The sequence below is a fragment of the Anoplopoma fimbria genome, chromosome 9, assembly GCF_027596085.1.
Source record: "Anoplopoma fimbria isolate UVic2021 breed Golden Eagle Sablefish chromosome 9, Afim_UVic_2022, whole genome shotgun sequence".
Lineage (NCBI taxonomy): Eukaryota > Metazoa > Chordata > Actinopteri > Perciformes > Anoplopomatidae > Anoplopoma > Anoplopoma fimbria.
In genome coordinates, this window is record NC_072457.1 from 20,840,835 (window position 1) to 20,866,425 (window position 25,591).

General features: G+C 43.4%; 1 protein-coding gene across 1 annotated transcript in view; it reads left to right on the forward strand.

Moving 5' to 3' along the window:
• The window catches only part of ptprdb (protein tyrosine phosphatase receptor type Db), a 91,180-nt gene that overhangs the window by 15,002 nt on the left and 50,587 nt on the right, over positions 1 to 25,591 (forward strand). The window contains 3 exon segments of the mRNA XM_054604031.1: positions 8,882 to 9,031; positions 21,654 to 21,799; positions 24,213 to 24,354. Coding sequence (XP_054460006.1) covers positions 8,947 to 9,031; positions 21,654 to 21,799; positions 24,213 to 24,354 — 373 coding nt within the window. The 5' untranslated portion in view covers positions 8,882 to 8,946.

Below are 25,591 nucleotides of genomic sequence, written 5' to 3' on the forward strand. Positions count from 1 at the left end.
AGCTCAGGTAAATGCACTCTTTAACAGGGCAGAGAGTGGAAGCTAAAGGCCTTCACAGCCCATTCCTCACCACATATTGAACCCTGCCTGTCTAGATGGTATATAATAGGGGAGGATGCGGGTTATAACTGGAGCACAGTGTGGATAAAAGGTCCAGTTATTGAAGCTTCAGCCTCTGGAGGAAATCCATATTTTATTCCACGTGAGAGCCGGTCATGGTCTATAAATTATTACCGTCGTATTCCACCTGCTCGTGGAGGTCACCCAGCCAGCTAGATAGGTAGATAGAGGTGTGTGTGTGTGTGTGTGTGTGTGTGTGTGTGTGTGTGTGTGTGTGTGTTTGTGTGTGTGCGCCTGCGTCAGCACACATGTTTGTCCCGATGTGTGTCCAGCCCCGGCAGCCTTCAGTCGTATGTGTAGCATGTCGCGGGGCCAGGGCAGCCGTAACCATACTGCAGGCTCATCCATCCATGGATCTATCCCTTCATTCATCCATCCATGTACTAAAACACATTACAGAGATGACTGCCTCCGACTCTCTACTGTACGCTGCTGGAGGCGGGGTGTATCATGGCAACAACAAGAAACACAAATGACACAAGTAGATTTACTCAAATACTCAGTTTTTATGTACCGGTATTTTACTCCAATGGTTCCATTTTAAGAAGTATTGTTACTGTGCTACGGTTCAGAGAAGATACTGTAGTTTTGCCTGTAGGTAATAGTTGCTTCAGATTTGACTGACACAGCGTAAAAGGTTCATAAACTATATAGCTCAAAATCGCCCAACAGACCTAAAGTAGAGCCACCTGGACCACTGAGGACATTAAAATGCACCGAAGACACGACCACATCAATAACTTAGCACTGTGAAAGGGATAAATCCCCTCACAATGCACAAGGTCCGCAGTTAAAGATTCTTTCACTAGCGAGTCATCTGCCTGTTATTTCCACGGTTGATCTTTTTTTTTTTTGTACAAAATATAAGAAAAAATTGTCCTAGAGCCAAAGGCGACATCTTCAAATTGCTTTTTTTTTTTTTTTTTTTTTGTCCAGCAATATCCCACGCTTAAGAAGCTGGTTAATTGTCATTTTTTTTCTTTTAAAAGAACTCAAATGGTCATAATACATTTTACTGCTGATGTTTCTCAGTAAAACTTGATGAAGTAGGGCTGCTGTTTGAGCATTTCTTTACTGCCACTTTGCTCCTCACATCCGATAACACATTTGTCCACATTGCTTCCCTTCTCTCTTCCTCCCTCCCTCCTCTGGCCATTCGGCCTCCATCTCTCCCTCTCTCTGTAACCTCCTCGCCCCTCAGCCGGCGCTCGTATCTCACCTTCCTCTCCCTCCCCCCCCCCCTCCCCTCCCGCAGTCCTGCTGCTATCTTTACGACCCTCTCACTAATGCACCGCTCAATTAGCCTTCGATGAGGTTTTCCACTAAAGGCTGGGTAAATAGGTAATTACATGTTGTCATCCCCCCCCACACACACACCCTCCACCCACCCACCTCTTGCTAATCCACTCAATTTCCCTCCTCTCCGTCTACCTCCCCCTCTCTCACTCTCTCTCTCTCTCTCTTTTCTCTCTCCGTCCCTCTCCCTCTTGCTCTCTCTCAATATCATGGATGGCTGCCAGAGATGGTCCAATAGAAGCCCAGCGTGGGCCTGTTAGTCACAGCTGGCTTAACCCCTTCCATTGGCCACGTTCAGCACTCTGCTTAGTGCACAGTTTTTTTCAGCCTGCACTTCAGCTCTGTTATCCGGGACACTCTATCATCGGAATGGGAAAAGTGGAACCACCCGCTGGAGAAACGCTGATGAAACCCGGCCTGCTAATGGAGACGTCAAGACAGGTCTTGGTGTTTTGAACACATCAGACAGTGATGGAGAGTGGTAATGGGGGGAGATTTTGTGCTTTTTTGGATATTTATCAACTTTACTGCTGCTGAAATAAATCGACGCAAACGCGCCGTCTTTCAGTTGTCCTCGTCCGTCATCAGCAATAACAATGTGTACCGTGATATATAAATGTCTATTCGACATCATCCCTCCAGGGACGGCTCGCACGCTCTGCCGTCGTCAAGGTCCGCCCGTTATTCAGCAATGTCTTACCAATGTGGATTTTCATCTTTCATGCGTTGGGGACCAGAGCGCTTTTCATGCGGCTTACCGCCAAATAAAAAAGGACATTTCTTGGGAGGACCAACGGAAAAGGTTTTACTCAGACATCAAGGAAATAGAGGGAAAGAGCGTGAAATGAATAATGTTTTCTGGATGGAAATGGGAGCTGGACTCACAATCTAAAATGACTAAACCTTGGCTATGGTTTAAAGAATTTGTGGAATTCAAATTTGGGATACAAGGGAATGTAATAACCCGCAAAAATGTCTTTGGATGTTACAGGCCAGTGAACTATTTCACATCAATTTCCTTCAACCCCAGCCTAGCCTTTGACCATATTACCTTACATAGAGGTTACCACTTTAATACCATAACACCTGAAAGTGGGGGTGGGGGACAACAAGTCTCGTCCCCTCCCTATTCCGGCGCCAGGGCCACAGGTACAAAAGAGAAATGATAGCTTGTTTGGGGAAAGTGAGAGGAATTGGTTGGTGAGAGGAGAGAGGAGCGAGTGAGGCTGAAGGAAGGAATAAATGAAGGTGGGTGGAAGGGAGGGAGGGGGGGAGGACAGAGTGTTTGGGGAACCAGAGGAAGTGATAAGTTGAGTACAGACAGACCTAAATCCTCATCTCAATCAATCACATTTTCCCCTTCCTCTCCTCTCAGTTTGTCTTATTGATTTCTTGTTTCTGCCAGTGTCCTGAAAGCCCGACTCAAATGACTACTCCGAGTTCGCGGGGCTCCATCTCCCAGCGAAAACTACTCTTTGGCCATTTGTTCTCAGCAGCTATAAAAGGGAAGTTGAAGGATCACTAGGCTCTTCAGCAAATGATATAGCAGCCCGTTCTCCTTGGATGTCCTTTCATATAAACTTCTTCTTTACATTTATCCGTAGTGTTTTGGGGGGAAAGTGCTGGTCAAATTACACCAAGAATTCAGGAAATAGTTTGGCATTGATCCCAGCTGTTTTAAGTGATTAAGGGCGGGTCAAAGGCAAGTCCTAATGTGGATATAATCCAAAGTAAGGAAGAGGAGGTTGAAGAAAATGAAGCCAAAGCGGAAGTGCCAAAAAGCAGTTCTTTAAAGTCATCCCAAGACCCTCAAGTTAAAATGACTTTACAGCAGAATAAACATGTTTACAGTCTGGTAAAAACCAAGGTTTTGATTTCTAGAGCTTATTTTCCCGATCATGTCAACTGTACAGGGGGGGAAACGCCAGAGGGCGTACAAACAAAATATACTTTGAAGAAGCAGAAAGAAAACGATGGAAACCGGCAAAACGCCATAAACCAACCCCCGCAATGCCATCTAGGGATTGTAATTAAAGTCTCAAAAGAAATCTCAGGAATAGACTACTTTATCGCCTTTATACAAGCCCTGTTAAGAAAGGAATCAAACATAAATAATGCATTTTGAAGAAACAAAGGTTGTCTATCCTGCAAACAATTTGATTTGGCCAATTTTTTGGGACCTTCTGTTTCTAAAGCAGTTAAAAAAACGAATTGGTCTCCTTTGTATAATCCCAGACATTAAAATAGTGCTTTTATCAGAAAACTATTTGTGACAGTCGAGTTCCAAAATATTCAGAGGTGCACGACCACTAGCAGAGCCTTCGCTGCCCCTGCTGGAATCAACGGGCCAATGACGTGTGTTGTCACCATAACAACCAACAACAATTTTCTTTTCTAGAAATAAATTGAATACTTTTCCAATTACCAGTAAAAGACAGTTCAATGTCCCTAATGCGGCTCATTTATTTATATACGGTTACCCATAACAGCCTTCTCTGCGCAGGTGTGCAGAGATGATCATCCTTCCAGAAGCATCATACGAGCTCAACCATGACCTTAACATTACTTAGCGTGTCATGCACAGTGAATGGGAAAGCCATTGGAAACCCAAATCCAGCATTGGCCGGCCTATTTCATTACTGAATGGAATCTTGTTGTGTGTGTGAACAGATCTGCATATGAATCTGTAGAAAATACAGCCGATGTATTTAAAGTGGGCGCCTCTCTCCACCTACACAACGCCAGCATCTGACTCACTATCATGCATACGTTACATACATACAGTGTTTTTTTTTCATGGGTGCTTAAATTAGGTGGGTCACAGTATACAGGCACAATGAACATCTCTGTCACAGCATGATGTCATCAGCCGGCGTCTCCACTGACACCGAGTTGTGTCCCCCTTTAAAGATCAACGTTTCTCTTGAAAACAACCTTGGGGGGGGGGGGTTCTTTCTGGACTCTGTTTGTGTGCGGCGGGGAAGATGACACTTGGTAATCAGCGTGTGCATGAGTGTGTGTGTGTGTGTGTGTGTGTGTGTGTGTGTGTGTGTGGACATACGTGCTCTGTACTCACACACCTCAAACAAACACTCTCCCTTCGAGCCGTTTCCAGCTTGGTCTCGTTTGTTGTGCTTTTGAGAGGGACTGTTTTTATTTTGCTGACATTTTTGCAAATCATATTTCCATACTGGTTGTTTTTTTTTGCGGATTCCACCGTGAGCGGCATGGCGGCATCGTCGACTCCTTTGGTCGCTTAAATAGACAAATCAAAGTGTCGCAGTGGAAGCTGTCTGAATTGAGACAGAGGGAAAGGATCAGAAGAATTTAAGGTACAAATTAGTCATGTTTGTAAAACGTCAAACTGTTTCAGCGCAGATTTTTTGAGACGGTTACAAAAGACACAGACGCTATTGAAAATGGGACACGACATGGTTCCAGTCCCAACTCCTCCGGTGTGCTTGTGGAAGGGTGTGGAATCTTCTTCCATCAGTGTATGAACGTGTGTGTGAATGTTGACAAGTAGTGTGAAGCTCTTTGAGTGTAAGGCCATGGAAAAAATCCATTTACCGAAACCGTTTTGGACCCAACAGACCTCAACAGAACTGTTCTTTTTATGACTTTAAGTTTTTCCACCGTCCCTCATGGAGAAGGAGGAGGAAGCGACCACTCGGATTATCTTGTTTTTTTTCCCGTGCAGCCCCGTGATGCAACAAACACAAATCGTGTCTTCATTGACATTTCTGTAAGACTGCCACTGTTTCAATAGGGCAAATAGAATAAGTTAATTAGTATGTCTAATTGCGTTTGGTGGCTCAGCTTTTGGGAATATCGAATCAAATAAGGAGACTCAGTGTTCTTTTTTTTTCGCAGCACACGGTTTGCCTCGAGCTGTATGCTTTTCAGGATCTGTCTTTTGTCTCTTGTCTCCATCTTTCTCGACGTCCCTCCAGCTGTACTACGCCTTCGCTTTGTAGTCTACCCTCCTCTCCCTCTCTCATCAGCCACCCACACTTTCTTTTCTTTCCATTTTTGGTTCTTATTCCGTCTTTTTTCCCCCCTCGCTTCTGCTTCCCCACTTAACAACTTTTCCGCTCCATCTCTTAATCATGTGTTTGTCTCTAACCCTAACCCATTTATGAGCCACCAGATAACCACCAAGATTGAAAAAGCAAACAAAAATAACCCTCTAAATGGGACTGAAATAAATAAAAGCTGTTAATCCAATAAACAGCCAGTTAATGCAGTACCAACTTAACATAAATATTGCTTTTATTGTCGCATGTCGATGATGTAACTGGTGGTTTGAAGCGTTACGGGTATATTTAATCCCCTTTTTCTTATTAAAGCTCAAGTGTGGCTACATTTTCCCAACCCATTAGGAGGGACATCATTTATACAATTTGACAAGTTGGCCCCCTTTTCAGCATTTTTAAACAGTGTATAAACATTTAATCAACTGTTGGTAACACACTATAATGTTGATGTAACGAGACACATTGATTGATCAGCAAATCTAACTCCTCCAGTGAAGCATCCATAACTGGGTGATGGTATACAAAAAGATAATGAATGGCGATATAATCCTAAATATGTATCCATATGAGAAGTTAGGATTGTTGAAAATACTGGACATTAATAACTACATGTACTTATAATTACATCAATACAGTTACAGATGATAAACAGTTACAAAAAGTTCCAAACGACACTTTACCTGTTCAATTTCTTACATGAGAACTTTTTTCTCCCTCTCTCTCCTCCTCCCCCCCTCCTCATGCGTCCTCCTGTCTGTCCTGTGAGGAAAAAAAAAAAAAAAAAACACAAGCCAGTATGTCACTGTTTGAGTCAGTCTTTGTTCTGTCAGAATCTATCTCAGAGATAAGTGTGACTGATCGCTGCAGGCCCGGCCAGACAGACGGCGTATAATTGAGTGATAGGGACTAATGTAAGTGAATGGCTCAGAGCCGCGACAGAGGCTCAGGCTCTCTGTTAGGCCCTCGGTGATACTAGCAACAACAGCCACCCAGATCTCAATCTGGTGACTACCTGGCTGCGTGCGTAAGTGTGTGTGTGTGTGTGTGTGTGTGTGTGTGTGTGTGTGTGTGTGTGTGTGTGTGTGTGTGTGTGTGTGTGTGTGTGTGTGTGTGTGTGTGTGTGTGTCTCAGGTTATCTTCCCTTTTGTCTTCTTTCCATCCCCGTCTCTTTTCTTCTCTGCTTACAACTCAACTTCGTTACTTCTCAGTCCACACACACTTTTTTCTCATCCCTCTCTCCCTCCCTCCCTCCCTCCCTCCCTTCCTTCCTTCCTGTTATCTCAGCTCTTTAATTAACGTGACATGCTGTGAAGTGAGATACTAAATAATGCAGGCCTTTCCAGTGACATTGAATCAGCCATAGTGATTAGTGGCCACACACGACACACACACACACACACACACACACACACACACACACACACACACACACACACACACACACACACACACACACACACACACACACACACACACACACACCAAGACGGATGCCCTTAATTTTGATGACTCGATTAGATGACATGAATGTGGTTGAGAGCAGTGTATTCCCAGAATGCATTTTTAATATTTCGGTTACAGTAGAATATTTATTCAGTATGTAGGGCTTTTGGTAGTATTGCTATTTTAAATGGGCACAAAAATGTAAATACATTGGTAAAAAAGAAAATATGGTAACGCCCACAATTTAACTGAGATCTAATAAAAAAATCAAAAAGTAATTTCACCGGGTCGATGCTTGAATATTCTGGCTTTTTTCACACTGCATTGCCGAGTTCCCATATCTACTGTAGCAGCGTGCATCACAGAGCAGTGGACTTAATTTGTGCAGGGAGGGATCTAGGTTATCCCAAAGCAATTGTTTCAGACCAAACCAAGTGGAAAATCCTGTGTGGGTTTTAGTTGTTTGCTGCCTGGGTTCCAGCGGTCTTCTACCCCCCCCCCCCGTCTTTTTTTAATCAGATGGCTTGTTCAGGAGTGGAGGGGATTAAGACTGCTGCTGCTGCTGCTATCGCTGATGACTCTGTCCGGTTTTTGGAAAAGCCCCCAAACACATGCACATGAACACACTGCTGCGAGCGTGGGCGCACACACACTGACACACACACACACACACACACACACACACACACACACTGACACACACGCTTATATCTACTGTAGAAGCAGTTCAGCACAGGCAGCCAGCCCAAATGTACACAGAGGCGTCGACACACGCATGAGCTAGTCCATACGCATGCACATACAGTACAGGCGTCGCATTCATTCATGCAAAAATTCACATACAAGCGTTGCCCCCCCTCTCCGCTCGCTTTAAGGCGTCTCTCGGTCGAAGCCGTCGGTGTTTCTGGACAGCAGCGGTGATCTGCCACGTCTCATTGTGCCATGTGATTTGAGCCGTGAGATTTCTGACACAGACTGACGCCCGCCTCTTCCAGTGCCAGACACTCACACCCAGGCACTGCAGATGGTGAAGAGACAGATAGACAGAAGGACAAAGAGAGAGAGAGGGGAGGGAGGTGGGGGGGGAGTCATACTGATGGAAAGATGCTAGGGGGAGAGTGAAACATGACTGTTTAGATGAACGAGAAGGAAGCAAAAGGGGAGTCAAAGAGAGAGGACACTCGGATTGAAGGGAGAGATATTTAGGAGAATGAACAGAAGTTAAGGTAACAGGAGGACATGAGCAGGGGAGGAAAAGGAGGGAAGGACTAGTGGGAGAGTTCCAAGAGTCTAAGGAAGGAAGCGTGGTAAGTATGAAAGGATGGAGACATCGAGCCGTGTGTTGACTCAACAACTCGTGCGACCTAGCAAACAGATCAGCCTCCACCCACTTTAATCTCCCCATCGTCCATCAATCCCTCGCTCCGTCCCTCGCTCCGTCCCTCCCACGTTAAAGCCGTTCATTCCTTTTCATCAATATGAAATCATGCCGATTTCACACGCATTCGGAAGATATCCGGTATCTGAGTCTGCTTTGTAGATTGTGTAACGGGCAAAAAAATAAAGCCGTTGCTTACTCTGGAGATAAAATAATGAACTTTAGAAGTCGACTGATGTTTTAAGTGTTTGCCATAAGTTGAAATGTATCAGCTACTTTGTGAACTCTCACACACACATGCACACACACACACACACACACACACACACACACACACACACACACCAAAACACACCTCCGGCAATGAGTGTATGGTCCTAATGAAGCGAGAACAGGAGAGGCAGCTGCATAACTGGAGTGTAAGGCCTAGAGGGAACTCGCTCACTTCAAGACTGCGTGTGTGTATGTGTCAGTGTGTGTCTGTGTGTGTGTGTTGGCGGGTGCGCGCACGGACTACATAATATCAGAAACTCTCTTAATTTGGACTTTTGGAACGAGTCTAATGACTGCATTTTCTTTAACCTCCCCTCTCTCTCTCTCTCTCCAGGTTGTGAGGGCCTGTTTCTCTCATCCTGTCGTACAGTGAGGCAGTGAGCTCACGGTGGATACAGCATGCATGTGTCGACATATCCCATGATGCACTCTGCCAGTCCAGGCCTGCTCCTCCTCAGCTTCCTCTTCCTCGCTGACGCCGACTGTAAGTCCTCTCCCCCCTCATACACATATACTCATATTCTCACACCCAAACTACACACGGATGAAGAATTTATACATGCAGCACATATCTTTTGTAAAAAGCACGCGTGCACGAGCACACGCAGCGGCTGGAATGACCTGATTTCTTCTCACAAACCACTCCACTCCTGATAACACATCCCTACTGTGTGTGTGGGTGTGTGTGTGTGTGTGTGTGTGTGTGTGTGTGAGAGAGAGTGTGAGGATAGCAGGTTTGATATGTGGCCAGCTGTTTTTGTCCATCCCAGTATTACTTGGCATGGACAGACAGACAGACCACATATGGCAAATCAGATAATTTTCCACTGCTTGTGGGATTGTGTTCAAAACCGTGTGTGTGTGTGTGTGTGTGTGTGTGTGTGTGTGTGTGTGTGTGTGTGTGTGTGTGTGTGTGTGTGTGTGTGTGTGTGTGTGTGTGTGTGTGTGTGTGTGTGTGTGTGTGTGTGATCCCTGATTGTGGCTGGTCCCATGTATTTCTAAAAGACATGCACATTAGTATTCTGGTTATGAGCCGCATTCTGGTTTTTAATTACGGCTGCAGCTACTGATTATTTATTATTGATGAATCTGACGACTATTTTCTCTGTTAATCCTTCATCACCATCTCCCGGAGCCTATGAGGGGACATCCTCAGATTGCTTGTTTTGTCCAACTGACAGTCCCCAACCCAAAGATATTATTTTCACCATCATAAAACGCTCAGAAGAATGGAACTTGGATGCTGAAAACTTTTCATTCATGTCATTTGTACATACAACTATATACACTACATAGATGCACAGAGCAGATCTTAGCCAAGTGTGTCTGAAACAACCATGCTCTATTGTTTGGTATAATAAACACAACCTACAATTGGCTAGCCCCCCGTCTAGGCGTCATAAAGCACACTTCATTCAAACTCAAAAACAAGCGGTGATGTATGCAGGCAATCGGCTCGAAATTGTTGTATAATACAATACATACAATCTTGCCAAAATTAAACTCACCAAGCTTTCGGTCAGTTGGCTGAGTTGCTTAGAGGTAAGGAAGCAAGTGTACTGGTGGTTCCTTTAGCTGTTGGTTGTTTGCCAAGAGCAGTGAGTGAGGAGTCAGCAGGCAGTCAATGTCAGTATAAAACAGGAAAGAAAGGTGTTTTGTGAAATAGTGAGTCACCAAAACCATGAGAGGTCCTTGAGCATGCAGCCATAACTAGGCACACTGTATATAATGCAGGTTTGCTGAAACCGAATTCAAGATTAGATTAGGACAGGCACAGAGATGCACACTCACTCACTCTCGGACGGCAGCACGCATAAACAAGACTGATCACATGATCCTCCTGCCGGAGATATTAAATAACTCAAACAATTAAAAGATTATGTCACCTGTTCCATTTTCTGTCAAATGGACTAAAGATTTGAACCCAAGTTTTAATCATATTTGGAATAATACATGTCAAATAAAGAAAGACCAGCACAGAAATGGATATGAATTTTACAAAAGATAAACTGATGAACGAGATCTTCCAAAAACCCATTTACATTCACCATTACTAGGATGTAAGGGTGTGCGCGCAAAGACACTTAGTATGGGCGTCTACCTGTGCGAGAGAAAGTCTTTGCCAGGCATGACTTCTCTGCCAATTTGTCAGGTTGACAAATGCGGCTTTGAATCTCGCAGCAGCTGTGATGAAACCGCCAGATTCGGGGTGAGACTAAGGATAAAAGATATGAAGACAGAAGGGCAGTGTGGGAGGACTAAGAGATGGGATAGACGGAAAGAGAATAATGGAGGAGAAAGAGGGGGAGGTCGTTGTAGCTCAACATGCAGACTGTTAAAACATCTGGGAGTCATCCATCACAGACCAATGGGGTCCAATGGCATTTTGGATTTAGATATTTGCTTTAAAAAAAAAAATGCTTGTTCCGTAAATGTAAATATGATTTGGTAAATATTGTCAACAGAAACTAGATTAAAAAAAAAAAGATAACATTTTTCAGGGGAGAAATGCAGCCTATAGCTCGTAACTTGTGTGGTTGTACGATGCTGAACGTATATCATGGTCACCCTGTTACACGCACACACACACACACACACACACACACACACACACACACACACACACACACACACACACACACACACACACAAGCAAAGGCCCGAGGCAGCCATCTCAGCTCTGCAACGCTTTAAAAGCGCACCCTCACACAGAGCCCCCGGTGGAAGCACACGCACATCCACAAACCACTCTTGTTTTCCTTTCAGCCTCCTGCCCTCTTGTCCCCTGCGTAAGTTCCAGGGTGGGCCAGTAAAGGCCCACTCATCCATCAAAACGATGATGCTCCCAGACTTCCTCTACGGGCGGTTAGGGGAGCGGCACAGACGCAGACTGAGGGTGGAAAAAGGCTTCGTGTTTTTGTGTCCTCTGTCTATATATTTTTTATTTCCGTCCCTGCACTCGTCTCATTCGCTGTGACTTTCTCCATTGCATTGCTCGCCTCTTCTCCACACATCCATGTTATCTGGTGAGAAAGGAGGGACAGAGGGCTCGGGGGGGAGGTTAAAGGGAAGAAAAAGGCTGTTCTTTTCTCTTCTTATCTCATTGTGCATGACGTACAATGCCTCTTTTAATATCAACAGTGGGGACTCAAGAGATTTGACTGTTGACAATTCAAACGGAGGCCGCTGGGACGCTTGACATCTTTGTTGCTTGTCGTGTGTCTGCATGTTTGGAAATGTTAAACGCACTCCGGAAAATCGCTTGCTCTTGTTTGCGCTTATCTTCACTCACACTTGAACTGAATACATTTTAAGCATATTAAGGGGCCGCATTTTTACTTTTTTACTTTTTCCTCCCGTATGTCTGGAAAGATGCATCGTTTTTTTATTAAACCTCTGGTGCCATCATCGACACACAAGCTTGCTACATAAGTTACAGCCACATACACACGAGTAGGTCGAGGGTATTAAGATGCAATCAGATGGAACAGTATCCCATGAGCATAGTTGGAATCCTTGCATGACACTGCACCATATGTGCATTTCTTCACACAAGCGCTTGTGTAACAATACAAGCAGTGCACTGGGCTTTGCATGTGTGAATGGACCTTCTTTTTTTTTTTACTCCCCTTTTTCTCTCCGCCTCTCATTGCCTACCATTTTTGCTACTCGGTGTGTTTGCGTGCGAGTGCGTGCATATGACATCTATCTGGTGGATTAAGAGTAATGCCCTGATCCCGTCGCTAAACTGGGCCACCGCTCCATGTTCGCAGCGAGATGCCCTGTTTGAGAAAACTGCATCTCTCAGTGTGTCATACGGAGCGACAGGAACTGATGCAACAACAGGGTTTTCTCCTCTGACCCCCGTTTGCCCCAAAACCAACAAGCTGTCGTCCTTCCCCTCGCAGCTCAGATGCAACAATGAAAATTCCAGCTGATGTACAACTTCTGGTGTGTGTGTGTGTGTGTGTGTGCAGCAGAACACAACATAGCGTCTCCTTTTTCAGAAGCCACAGTAAAGAAAGCAATGCTGAGCAACCCTTTAGTGAGCTTTAGTAAGCAGACTGCACATTTTGAAACCAAGAGTGATTTAGAATTCTGCCTAGGGAGGCTCTTGGTAATGTGAAACTCTTTAGCCTCGGTTTGTATCGCATTACTTATGTGTTGTAAAAGCTGTGCATTTTAGTTTGTTTTTACTCCAAGGTCGATGTCAAAAAACCAAAAACAACACAGGGACATTATTAAGCTAGAAATTCCCCCTCGCTGTTATTTGCCTCCGACTATCAGTCATGTTGCCGTTTATCATGTTGTCCCTTCATCATTTAATTTTCAGAATTAGCATACAAGCAAACCAAAAACATATTTTGTGAGGTCACAGTGACTTTTGACCATCAAATTCTTATCAGTTCATTCTTGAGTCCAAGTGCACATTATGCCAAATTTAAAGAAGTTTGCCTGAGGTCGCCTGAGCTGTTGCATTCAGGTGAGTGGGACACACATCAGGTCATAGTGATCTTGACCTTTGACCTTCATCCTTGAGTCCAGGCGGACGTTTGTGCCAAATTTGAAGAGATTTGCTCCAGGCCGTCCTGAGATATTGCATTCATGATAATGGGACAGACATGTGTTTGTGCCAAATTTTGGGAAAATTCCGTACGGACGAACAACACAAGTACGAGATGCGTGAGCAGGGATGATCACAAGTCATTCTTTGCAATTCCAAGTCAAGTCTCAAGTCTTTGAGCTAGAGTCTGTCTAGTCTCAAGTCTTTAAACTATAGTCCAAGTCAAGTCTCAAGTCTTTGAGCTAGTGTTCAAATCATGTCTCAAGTCTCTGAGGAATCAAAGCATGTGCTGTATTATCATTACTCCTTTATCCATTTCTATACAGCATGAGTATTATTTATTTTTTTCACAATACTGGTATTTCTAACTTTGATACAATATCTGAAAAAAATATCAATAGGCCTATTTGCATATTGAAAATAATATTTCCAATACCATAGGGAAAAAACAAAACATTGAGGGGCTAAATCTTGATTTTTTTTTTTAATAAAAGATAAATATAACAAGGCCTCGTTGATCTGATGCACTTTGAGATCAAAATTAAGAGGCTAAATCTATAAAGAACTTGTGCTCTGGTAAACAATTTGGTGCTAAACACAGTGGTTGTATACATAGAGAGCAGAGAGGAGAGAGTGAGAAAGGGCGGCCGGCAACGGTGTATCGAAAGCGTGGAAAATGATGTACTGATGTTATGATGAAGGATTGTTCAGGACATGTCATGGGTCCAAGTCACAGACTCGGGTCCTCAAGCCAAAAAAAAAAAGCTTTTCTGAGCTACTGAAAATATCACATTTTCACACATGACATATTGGGCCCCAGTACAACACTGGAAAGACCCAACTCGCTCATATGGTGACTGATTGACCTGTCAACATGCAACCATACCAGCACTCGCCTGGCCTCGAGGTTGGCTGGGATCTGAAAGGCTGGGTCAATCTCCCACAATGACAGCAGCCCTACTTTGGCTGACCATGGGAGCCCCTTGAGCGAGGCACTGACAGGAGCCTTTCTAAGCCACCTGTATTTCATGCAGATTTCCCTCAGGTACTAAGGTCAAAGGTCTAAGTTACTATAGAAATCAACTTGTCTTTGTTCTTTGTGAATTTAAATGAGTTTACTTTTTAATGTAGTTTTCAGTTTAGCTTAGACGTTTCACATTAGATCAGCTAAATTGTAATTCCCCCCACACACACACACCAAAAAAAGAAAAATCTGCATTATTTAGTTTTTGCTCAACTTCTTGTATATTTAGGGCCAGTTGAAATGAAATAAACCCTGTAACAAACCCCAAATGCACACAAAGTTTAGCTTCATATTTGAAGCATTCATATTTCATCTTTGGAAAGATCCCATACTTTGAATACATGATACAGTACATGATGTAGTATGCTGTACAGACAGTAAGCCCTTTCAGGCGAATTTAGGATGTGTGTTTATGTAAATAAATCTTGACAAAGACTTGGCTTTCGCTCCGTTGGATGAAGTTGGTCCCTCTTTGGCGAAAACATAAGAAGGCAGAGATTGCATAAGCGTCAAAGATTTGTGAGGTCAGGCGAATTGATAAGGATTTACATTTAGTGCCACATGCGTGTGTTTGCCCCCTGTTATTATGTTCCCAGTTGTCTGTTTAGTATGTATATGTATGCAAGCATGTGTAGTGCTGAGATTAGACAAGAGATTAGATTGCGATAAGTATCTAGTTTCGTGCAAGCTCCGCGGCTTCTTGTCGCTGTTGATGGATGAAGCATGAGAGGAAGAGGCAAGGTCACAAAGGGGAGGATTAGTTGAGGTGGTGAAACAGAATCAAGCAGCTATTTTCTTCGATTGATTGTGCTTCTTTTCTGTGATTGATTGGTATTGCCTGACTCACTGAATGTGAAAAAAAGGGCAAGATCTTGGTTGACATTATTGCCCAACCAGAGTACAAAATGTTAACAACTGCTTGGGGCCGTTTTGACCGAGATGGAGATTCTGGGTGATTTCTTGTGTGGACTGGAAGTGATGATCAAACGACCAAAATACCCCCAAGTGTCAAGAGTTCCTTCCTTTCTACCATTTAATTGTTATTGTTTCATTTTTTACTCAAATAAAACAGCATAGACTCATCATTTAGACATCTCTTGAGGAATCCCTCAACATTTTGGGTAACATGCTAATGGTCTTTAATGCAGAGAATTAATTTAGATGAGCAGATCGCTATCGTTCCTATATCTGTCATACAGTATCAAGCTGGAGAACAGCAGCCGGTTAGCTTAGCTTAGCATAAAGACTAGAAAGTGGGGGACCGCCTGCCTGTCTCTGTCCAAAGTTAAAAGTGTGAAAATGGCTTTTTAAGGTTAAACAAATGAGATTATGTCTGAGCTCTAGGGATGCACGAGGAGACCCAAAGACAATATTTGTACCTTGATGGTGCAAATATATTTGAAAGATAGATTTTATTTCAGAGTTTCACTTTCCCAAATGCTAGGGTCAGGCCAGGAAATTACATGAAATTTCATGCTGAAAAAATAAAGATGAATTCGGGAGGTTTTCTCTGCTGTTGAACTAATAAATGGGTCATTCCTTACCCTAAAGACACTGGGAGGGTGAACATGGTTTGGCAGTTGTTTATTAGGAAATAAAAGAGAGAAATCTTCTGCGACACTGCAGAAAAGTCGACAGTGATGTTGAGTCAGGAATACAAGGAATGAGCGTAACTCAAAAAGCACGGAAATCGTCCTTAAACTTCGTTATCCTCAATTAGCATGGCGCTTATCAACACCACTAATTTCAGTCATTGTCCAAATTATTCACGGTATATTTTCTGGAGTTATTTAAGGCATTTTATCAAAGATCAGCTCTGGCGATGATATGCCCGCTCATCCCGAAGACAACGATAACCGTTAAAATTAAAAGAAGGCAAATTTAAGTGCTTGACGACCCCGTTCCATCCACTCCAGTGCAAATATCTCTCCATAGAAGGTGACAGAAATGGGTCACGTCACAAACATTTTCAGAAGTCACACGCACAATTAAAAGGCAGATCACAGCTATGGTATTATATTAACTGTTTACTGCCAGTGCTGCTTTAGGAGTAGTCCACTGTTGATATTCAGGGTAGAGGGCACAAAATAATCTATACCTTCAAATCAATCTCATGATCAGTTGTAGCAAAGTGACCCTTTTGACTCCGTGAACAGGTTCTCCATTATCATCCATAAATGGCAATCCACGAGTGGATCCATGTTGATGGGAAAGAGAGTGAAACAGCTCTGCCGCCGAAGCTATCCCAGCGTGCTGCGTCGTCGGCCCGCAGCAGTGGGGGCTATTAGCAGCTAGCATAGCTGTGCGCCCATCCGTGGCTAACAGGATCTGACCAGCATTAGCTTAGCGTTAGCTTAGCAGGTGCACCCGTCTGTGAAGAGGCCTGGGTAGCACCAGCCTAGCTCCGACTTAGCAGAGCGGCGGAGTGTGAGTAACGCGCTGTGACCGGCGCTGAGAAAGCCCTCTGTTCGTCTTTATGGGAAGCCAGCCCTGACCCAGTAAAGTTGTGTACCCAGTGGGTAGCCCATGTGTTTCTAATGATCTGTGTATAAAAGAAGACCCTGTTTGATTAATTCCTCCCCTTGTGTTTCTAACAAATTAACCCTGATTAACTCGGCACTAGCCAGACCCTGGGGGCAGCCATGGTGGGTAAGTGGCATGCTAATTGGACATGCATTCCAATCTGCAGTAAAAGTGCAATTTATTCTTTGGCTATTGCGTCAATGTGAAAGTGACAAATGCGGATCTGTTTTGCTCCAGAGAAGTGACAAAGTACAAGTCAGAAGCACGCAGTTTTACACGAGAGGAAAACTGTGTTTGAAATGAATAATCTAATACTCCACCATTGGATGAGACACTGACACAGACGAACACTTAAACTCCATGAAACCTCAATAACATCTCGTCTTTAATGGGAAATTTGATCAAAGGTTACGGCGCTTAATTGTGCATAATTTCATTACCTACGTTGAAACGGCCCATTTTTACCTAAATGTTTTCCGATTGACACTTATGTGTGCTGCAGAAGGATGATAGCTGTGTCTCTCTGTTCTTTGGCCCCAGAAATCCAGTTTCAATTCCAGGACCAACACGAGCAGCTGATAATTTGCTCTTAATGTGTCGGTTTGATGTTAATGTGTTTTAAGTTACGGCCCTGGCCAGCTGCCCACCCACTCTCCGGGCTGACTATCGCGGCCCCGGCTCGGGCCCCGTTATTGGCCTCGTTCCTCAACTCGTCTGACAAGCCTGACTCAGTTCTCATTTTGGGAGTCATCAGCCAACCGCCCACCACCACATGCAACACTATGCAGCTGGATCTTCTCCTGGCAAGGGCCGTAAATTGCTCATTACGTGCCTAACTATCGACATGAGCACATACGCAGGAAAATGTGAGGCGCAGGCACAGATGCTTGCCAAGTTGTACCAATATTCAGAGCGGTGCTTTTTCAGATGTGATCAAGCAAACACAAATTCTCACAAAAGCCATTCATGCACACAAACACGTGTCCCCACTGTAAAAAAAACCCGATAACGTCTATGAACGAGTCCTAAAACCAGGAAGTTCTGTAGTAATTTATCCCCTTGCTCCAAAAAAGGAACGATCCAAAGAATCAGTCAAGAATTACTGATTCTATATTCTTATCTGTGATTCTATACTTTGTTGGTATTCATGCATCTAAGAGCTCCTTTTTTCAACATTTTAAAACATTATCAGCTGCAGTATCAGACAGCTTGGGTCCATTTCTCTTCAGTCCATAGCTTTTGGTTGATTTGCTTTGTTTGGAAAGGCTTGTCTGCTTTGTGCTCTTTCACATCGGATCAGCTAAGTGATTGAGGGCACATACGATGAGGCACGAGAGCACAAGAATTGCAGTGTTTTGGAGAGTTTTGGAAGAGATCTGCAGGAGTTCAGAAAAAATGACACAAATGTTTATTATTTGTTTATTTGTTATTATTCCACTTTGCGGACATTTACAGTCGGAGAACAGAATATTGAAAATCAAAAAAAAACATAAAAAACAATAAAACATCATGTTTTTAAAATCTAAATTACCATTAAATATACATTTCATATTCTTTCTGCGTCATAAAAAAAGTATAGAGCCCCATATGGGAACTTTTAAAACTATAGGCTACTTTTACAACCGGAGACATGTGTCTTTTGAGCTTAGCTCCATCGGTTTTTCCTCCCCAAAAAGATACTACTAGAATATACATTCTTGAATTCATACAATTTTCCAATCGTAACACTCTATATTCCTAAATCATACTCCCTAAAGGTTTGTGCCAGCATCTGTTCTTACAAACTCGGTCTCCCTCTCAGTGTCCCTCTAGGTTAAGACAGCATCTGCCTGCTACAGTACATCCCTGTAGCCTTCTACAAAGTGTCATTAGCTTCATTCAGTCTTGCTGTTTGTCTTTCTCGGCTACTCCAGTAAACCTCAGTACCTCCATTAGAGTTTGAAGGTTAATTCGAGGGGAGTTTTCCCAGGAATGGTCGCATTTTTATCCGTTAACTAAACTAAAATGTAGAAAACAGTTGGAAGGGAAGCAGAATCTTTCACCAAACTAGTTTTAACCTGTATGTCAGTTGGCATATTTTCCTTATACTGTATATTTAAAAAATTACACATTATCCATGCACTCACTGTTTCATCATATCCACCATCATTCTGTGCTACCCAAACGTATTCTTTCTTTTTTTTTTTTTTTTTTTTTAAATACAAAGAAAATCTCTCATCCTAGAATCAAAGTTTATCACACGTCTTCATCCATGACTCGAAAGTGGTCCTGGGGGGGGGGGGTAGAGCTGACTTTGTAATCCCTGCCATCTGTTGTGTAAATCAGATCCCACTGTATGGCGACCTTTATGTAGGCCACCCTCCATCCACACACACACACACACACACACACACACACACACACACACACACACACACACACACACACACACACACACACACACACACACGGAGAGGGGAAAGATTGTCACTGTCTAATTCCATCTAAATCTCTGTCCGCGTTCCCCCCTCACTTCCATCTTGGGTCATATTGAGGGAAAAGAGGAAGGCTGTGAGAGGCGCCTAAGCATGTGACTGCTGCAAAGTGGCCCCTCGCAGAGCAAGAATTTTCAAAGTCCATTTTATTTATCGTGGTTATCTTTAATCCATGAAATAATAATCCTGCAGGGTTCCCTCCTGTCCCCTAAACATGCTACAAATATTGAAGTGCCCTTTTGAGCTCGGGCGCTCCCATTCCTTGGCCTAAATGTCAATGCTTAATCCCACCAAACGGCCCCGATGTCCTAACCACAGTTAGGGGCGTAAATAGAGAGCGGAGAAGTGGTGCAGGGGATGGAGGAGGGAGGCTGAACGAGGGAGGATGAACGTGGAGACAAAGTGGCGGAGGTATGGAAGAGAAAAAGACGAGGGGAAGGACGGGAGCTCGTAAAGAGAGTGGAGGAGGAAAAAACAAGGGGGAAGAATTGCAAGAGCAAGTTGGGGAGAAGTGTGAAGCATACGGATACCCCCCCACACACACCCCCCACCCTTCCCTCATTAAGTCAGTCAATGTGACAGGAAGACTTATGTAACACCCCAGAGATGGAGGGAGGAGATGGAGAAAGAGTAACAAGGAGGAGGATGAAAGAGGGGAGCAAGGAGAGCAGCTGTGAAGGAGAGGGGGAGAGGTGGGGAGGAGGAGTGATTCAGCGGCAAAGAATTAGGAGTGGGGAGAAAAATAAAGGGGCAAAATATGAGAGAGAGAGAGAGAACAGAAGACAATTAAACGGGAGAAACATGAAGAGAGGAATCTGGCTAGAGAGATGTAAAGAAGGGGGGTAAGATAATAAAATTAGATTTTTTTTAAAAAAGCAACTTTTAGTACGGCTCCGCTGGCTTTACACTTTTCATTTGTTTTGTGGGGGAGAGATTAGCAAGAGGATTAAGAGAGCGATTCTCCCGCTCCTCATTCTTTCTGTTTTCCCCTCTCTTTTCTTCTTTTTCTCTTTCTTTCTCTCTCTCTCTCTCTCACACTCTCTCAGATGGGTGCATGCACACAGTGGCTCACTCTCCCGAGTACGGCGCAATGGCGTGCTCGTAGATATCGTTCGAATGTTATGGGGCTAAATAAATATCGTTCTCAGACGATTCTACCAATCCAACAACTATCTTTTGGGATTAATCGATGATGCAAAATGTCAAGAAAATAGTAAAAAGTTTGCCCAATGAGACATCTTCAAATGACTTGAGCTGCTGTTCGAAATATTCAATTTACAATCATGTTAAAGAAGACAGAGTTCTCACATTAATCATTTAATAGTTCAATAAAATTGTTGTCTATAGTTGTCAGTCGACTCATCCTGGAATTTACTAATCGTGTGTATACACATAAACTGCCACATTTAAGAACGAAAGTAGGCAGAAACATGAAAATGCACACACACACACACACACACACACTCACACACTCACACACACTGTTCTACTCAGTTGTTGAGGTAGATTTGGCGGTGAGCCAGCGAGGTGTGGAGGTGATTGGGCAGCTCGGGGCTCTTGGACCATGTTTGCCGCTGCATCTGGCTCGCTCTCTCTGACTTTATCTCTCTTGTCCCCGTCTCTCTCTCTCTCTCTCTCTCCCTCACCCATTCCGCTCTCCATCTGTCTCTCTCTCTTGCTCGTTCCCTTTATCTCCCCCGCTCTTCTGCTCCGGCTCTCCCCTGCTCTCTTTCAACGCACATCATTTTTTTCCTCTCCTTCTCCGAAAAGCTTAGCTCTTTCTGCCTCTCTCTCCCTCCCCTCCTTTTTAAACAGCAAAAAGCAATTTCTCTCCCTTTGTCAGGGCGGTTGGCGGTAAGCCCTTAAGTAGGGATTTTCTGGTTTGGCTGGAATGCCATTAGGCGAGCTGGCGGTGACGTGCCGTGACTGACGTGCCGAATCTTTTTGATGTCGTGATGTCACAATCCAGCGGGAGGCTGTGGTTATGATATTGTTGGCGTCCCCGGAATGAGGGGCTTTAGTGGTCATGTCAGGAGTAAGTCTTCATAAATCCTTTATGGCACAGAAATATTAAGCTTCTTTGGTGGTAAATGGACAGTGGGGAAAACATGGCGGAACGTGCACACACGTGTACGGAAAAAAAAGTTGCACAAAGCCACCCGCATGAGCTGAAAGACAGATAGAGATGCGTGTGTATTCCAAGAATTCCCACTGTCACTGATTCGTTCTCATTTGGATTTTCTGAAAACTGCATCATTGTCCCGCCTCTTTTTTCAACTTACATCTACACACAGACACACACATATATGGCATTCCCCTTTCACACATTACACATAGCTCTCATAGCAGATTATGGTAGCATATGAAGTGGAAATATGATGTTTCAGTACATTTTGAAAAAGCAACAATAATCCATGTGTCAGTCGTTGGTACAGAATGAATGGTTGTCATATTAAGAGCATCGACACAAACAACAACATTGTGAGCTTTGCTTAACTTTTGCGTACATCTTTCCACACAGCGCCCCCCAGGTTCACGCGAATCCCAGAAGATCAGACAGGAGTCCAGGGGGGAGTGGCCTCCTTCGTGTGCCAGGCCTCGGGGGATCCACAGCCCAAGATTGTCTGGAACAAGAAAGGCAAAAAAGTCAGCAACCAGAGATTTGAGGTATGATGCTGAGATACTGATGAAGGACATGTAACTTTCTGTTTTTTGTTGCATGATAGTACAGACTTCTTCTCATACTGAGAAGAAGTCTGGTGGTAATGGCACAGCATTCCACCACAGAGCCACGACTGTGTGGACCTGCTGTGTCCAAAACACCAACTGATGCCATTGAGCCTAAAAAAGACTTTTCCCATTGACTTACATTGGAAAAGAGACAAATAAGCAGATCATTTTTTGGTAGGTGAATCAACTTGCCAGTACGAACACTTTTTTTAACATTAGATTGAAAAAGTTCTGGAATGCACTAATAGCTTAATCCAGAGATAATTTCTTTCCTCTGTTCGTGTAAATGAGCCAGAGAACAAGGCTTAACCAAGGGTTTGGAGGCGAGGCTAAAGGACCAATAGGCCGCTTGCTTTATGGCCCCATGAATGCGGAAGACAACTGTAAGATCTGGATCATTTTGCCTGAATATTATTCTTGGAGTTCAAACTTTAATTTTTTTCCTCGTGCTTCACTGAGCAACATTCATAGGAATAGAATGGGCCCCGCCTCCAGCACTGTATCCAGTTGTCTTCCATGGGTGTGATGCATAGCATTAATAGGGTTTAAGGCTTAAATGGATTAATGATTATTATACCAAACCAAAATTATTTAGAAACTGCCCTGATAATCAGTTGTTTAGAGGAATAGTTTGACATTTTGGGGAAGACGTTCATTTGCTTTCTGAGTGTTGAGGAGATCAGTACCAATCCTTCTTGTATCTGTCCATTGAATATGACGGTTTAGCCAGGTCATTTATTCCAGCTTGCTGACTCGTATATCCTTAATGGAACTGAGCCAACATTAATGTTATTAGTAACACATGTGCTTTTCCTTAATTGACAAATAGGATTGCCCGCTGTCAGAAAGGTGTATTGTCTGCACTGTATTTATTGCAGTTTAAGTTGACATTTAAGTCAATAAGTGAAGTCAAAACTAAACTGTTAGAGATTTGATGGGTTTACCTGCTTCTCTTCATTTGTACTCCAAAAGGTTATACAACTGTGTGAAACGCTATCTGCCCCAGCTCTTTCATATGTCAGATGATGCCCGGGGCTACACTATATGAGATTCTTATATGATCAGCCTTATTAGTTCCCCGAAGGCAGTAACCTTTGATTTATTTCCCCACCTCACAAGTCACTCTTAGATGGAGATGTTGAACTAGCCCCTCTCCTGCCCCCCCACCAGTCAGTTTCACCCTCAGCTCAGGGTGCTTTTCCACTTTAATAAGACCAGTTTCCTCCCAGGTTTAAGTTCATCTCGGCCGCTTCCTGTTTGTGATTAAATCACTGGGGGAGATATTTTATTTTTAATCCACCCTATATAAGCTCAGGCTACTTGCTATATATTTTTCTTTTTTGCCCTGCCATCCAAGAGTTGTTGAGGGATTTCTTTTTATTGGATTTCAGTCAGCGGTCCCTTCTCATAATTCGAATCCAGATCTGGTACATGTGTGTATTAAACTTATGCAAGAGTAATTACTGATGTACAATACAGTATTTCATAAAATACATCTCAAATTGTTACATATCCTAAATATGAAAAAGGACATGAGGGTTAGTCAAGGACAATTTTATTCTCAACTATCCCTTCTTAATTCTTTCAAATCAGTCAAAAGTAACTTTTTAATCATCAGTGGACTGCTTCTCTGGTGCTGCTTGAAATCTATTTACATGTGCGGAGTGATTGATCCCAGACTGTGGGTCCAGGTATGCCTCGTGGCTACGGATTAAACCTGATTTAATGCTCTCATACGTCCCAGGCTCTGTCCCCTCAGCTTCCCTCCGCAAATTAAAAACTAGGAAAGGACCTTTGTAACTGTTTATCATTGAGCTGCAGACAATGTTGTAGATAAAATTAAAACCAAACAACAGCAGCAGTCAGGGTCCAATGCTTCAGCTGAACATTTAAACAAACCTGCCACCGCTTTATCTATCGCACGGTGCAATATATATTTATTTATATTTTTTAAAGCTTGATAAATCTGCTGTTACTGGTGTTTTGGCCACTTTGGAGGCAGCAGAAACAAGCTGTTAACACAACATTGATTTATTATTATATATTAACTGTTGCCCGTCTAAACATGCAGCAGCTACAGGGCAACGTTAGCATTCGTGTGAAGATGTGTTTCTGCTCACCCGATTGAAGTAAGGCCAATATTCACTCTCTTTTAGCTCTGTTTTTGGTCTCCTCCACCTCCTGAGGGCAATATTTGCCTCTGTAGCCTTGTCTATGGCCTGATATTGGGGAGATGGTGTAAAGTTGTTTTTTAGATCCACGAGTGGCACCTGTTACTTTACACATTCTGATTCATAGTTTATATATTATATTGATTAACTTCGCTTTAACATCTTTCTCCCACGAACAGGTTATAGAATTTGACGACGGGTCCGGCTCGGTCCTGAGGATCCAGCCACTGAGGACCCCCAGGGATGAGGCCATTTACGAATGTCACACCTCCAACTCTGTAGGAGAGATCACCGCCACCACCCGACTGAGTGTGCTGCGGGGTCAGTGTGAACATGCATGCTAGCTATGTTACGTTTTGCTGTCAAACACAGTTTTTTTTAAATTGCTGCTGAAAAATGACTTCTCATGATACCTGGACATACATCATGGCCACAGTACTTGTGTATCACCCTACTGTGACAGTTACTTACAAATCAGTAACACTTTATGGTTTTTCTAATGTCATCTCTGTTATTAAGAGTTTGTCTTCAAGGATTCAAGGATCATTATTGTCATTATGCAACACAGGGATGAACAACAAAGTACAGCTGTAGCCCATTTGCAAGACAAGACAAACAAAACAAAAAGAATCCTTTGATGCATTTTTGGGATTTGCATCACAAGGAATGTAAATAATACTTGCCAAAATCTTATCAAGAGAGAACTCATTAAAACATCATCCATCAACTTTGACTATGTTTGAGCACCAAGCATCATTGCTGTAGATACAGAGTCCAACTTATCTCCTCCCACCGGAGTCCTGCGCTCTGGCCTTGGGTCCGCCCGTCCAGTGAAGGTGGAGCCAGGTCTCTGTGAAGATTTTGGCTAAACAGTTACCGACCTCCCGTTGCCCGGTCCGCCTGAAGTCCTATTTCATCCATCTTATTTTCCTTTGACCGGGCATCAGACAGCCATCAGTAGGCTGGGTAGTGTAGTAGCCTCAGGTCCCAGATGGGTTAGCTTAGCTTCCATCTCGCCTCTCCTCCCTGCCACAGTTGCTGGTTGGTCGGCCATGGGTGGTGATCATCTCAAAGACCACTGCTCTTAATCCAATCCTCATGCTTCATTTTTGAAATGTTGATGAGTGTATTCTCTCATACGCCATTGCTCCAGTAATAAACACATTTTTTTTAAATGAAGATTAAAAATATGTACATAAGCATGTACATAAGCTGTTGCCATAGCAAGATAGAGCAGAACTAATGCTGGAAACATACTTACAGCTAGAATTATTTAACATGAACTTAACTGTGTCTCCTTAAGAATTCTGACAGTAATATTTATATATTGATACATGGAGAAGGTCTTTAGTTTGAGATTAGAATTTAAGGTCAGGCAGAAAGCACTGGCTGGAGTTTATGATCCATAAATGAGGTTTGTCAAATCTGAAACGTCTCTGTCGATGTTCTTTCCAAACTTAAAAAAATATTTATGCAGAAGAGGCAGAGGCTTTTCGGATGTTTCCTCAGATATGCAGTATTGGCAAGTGTAAGCCTGGGCCCACTGCGGTAGAGGGTT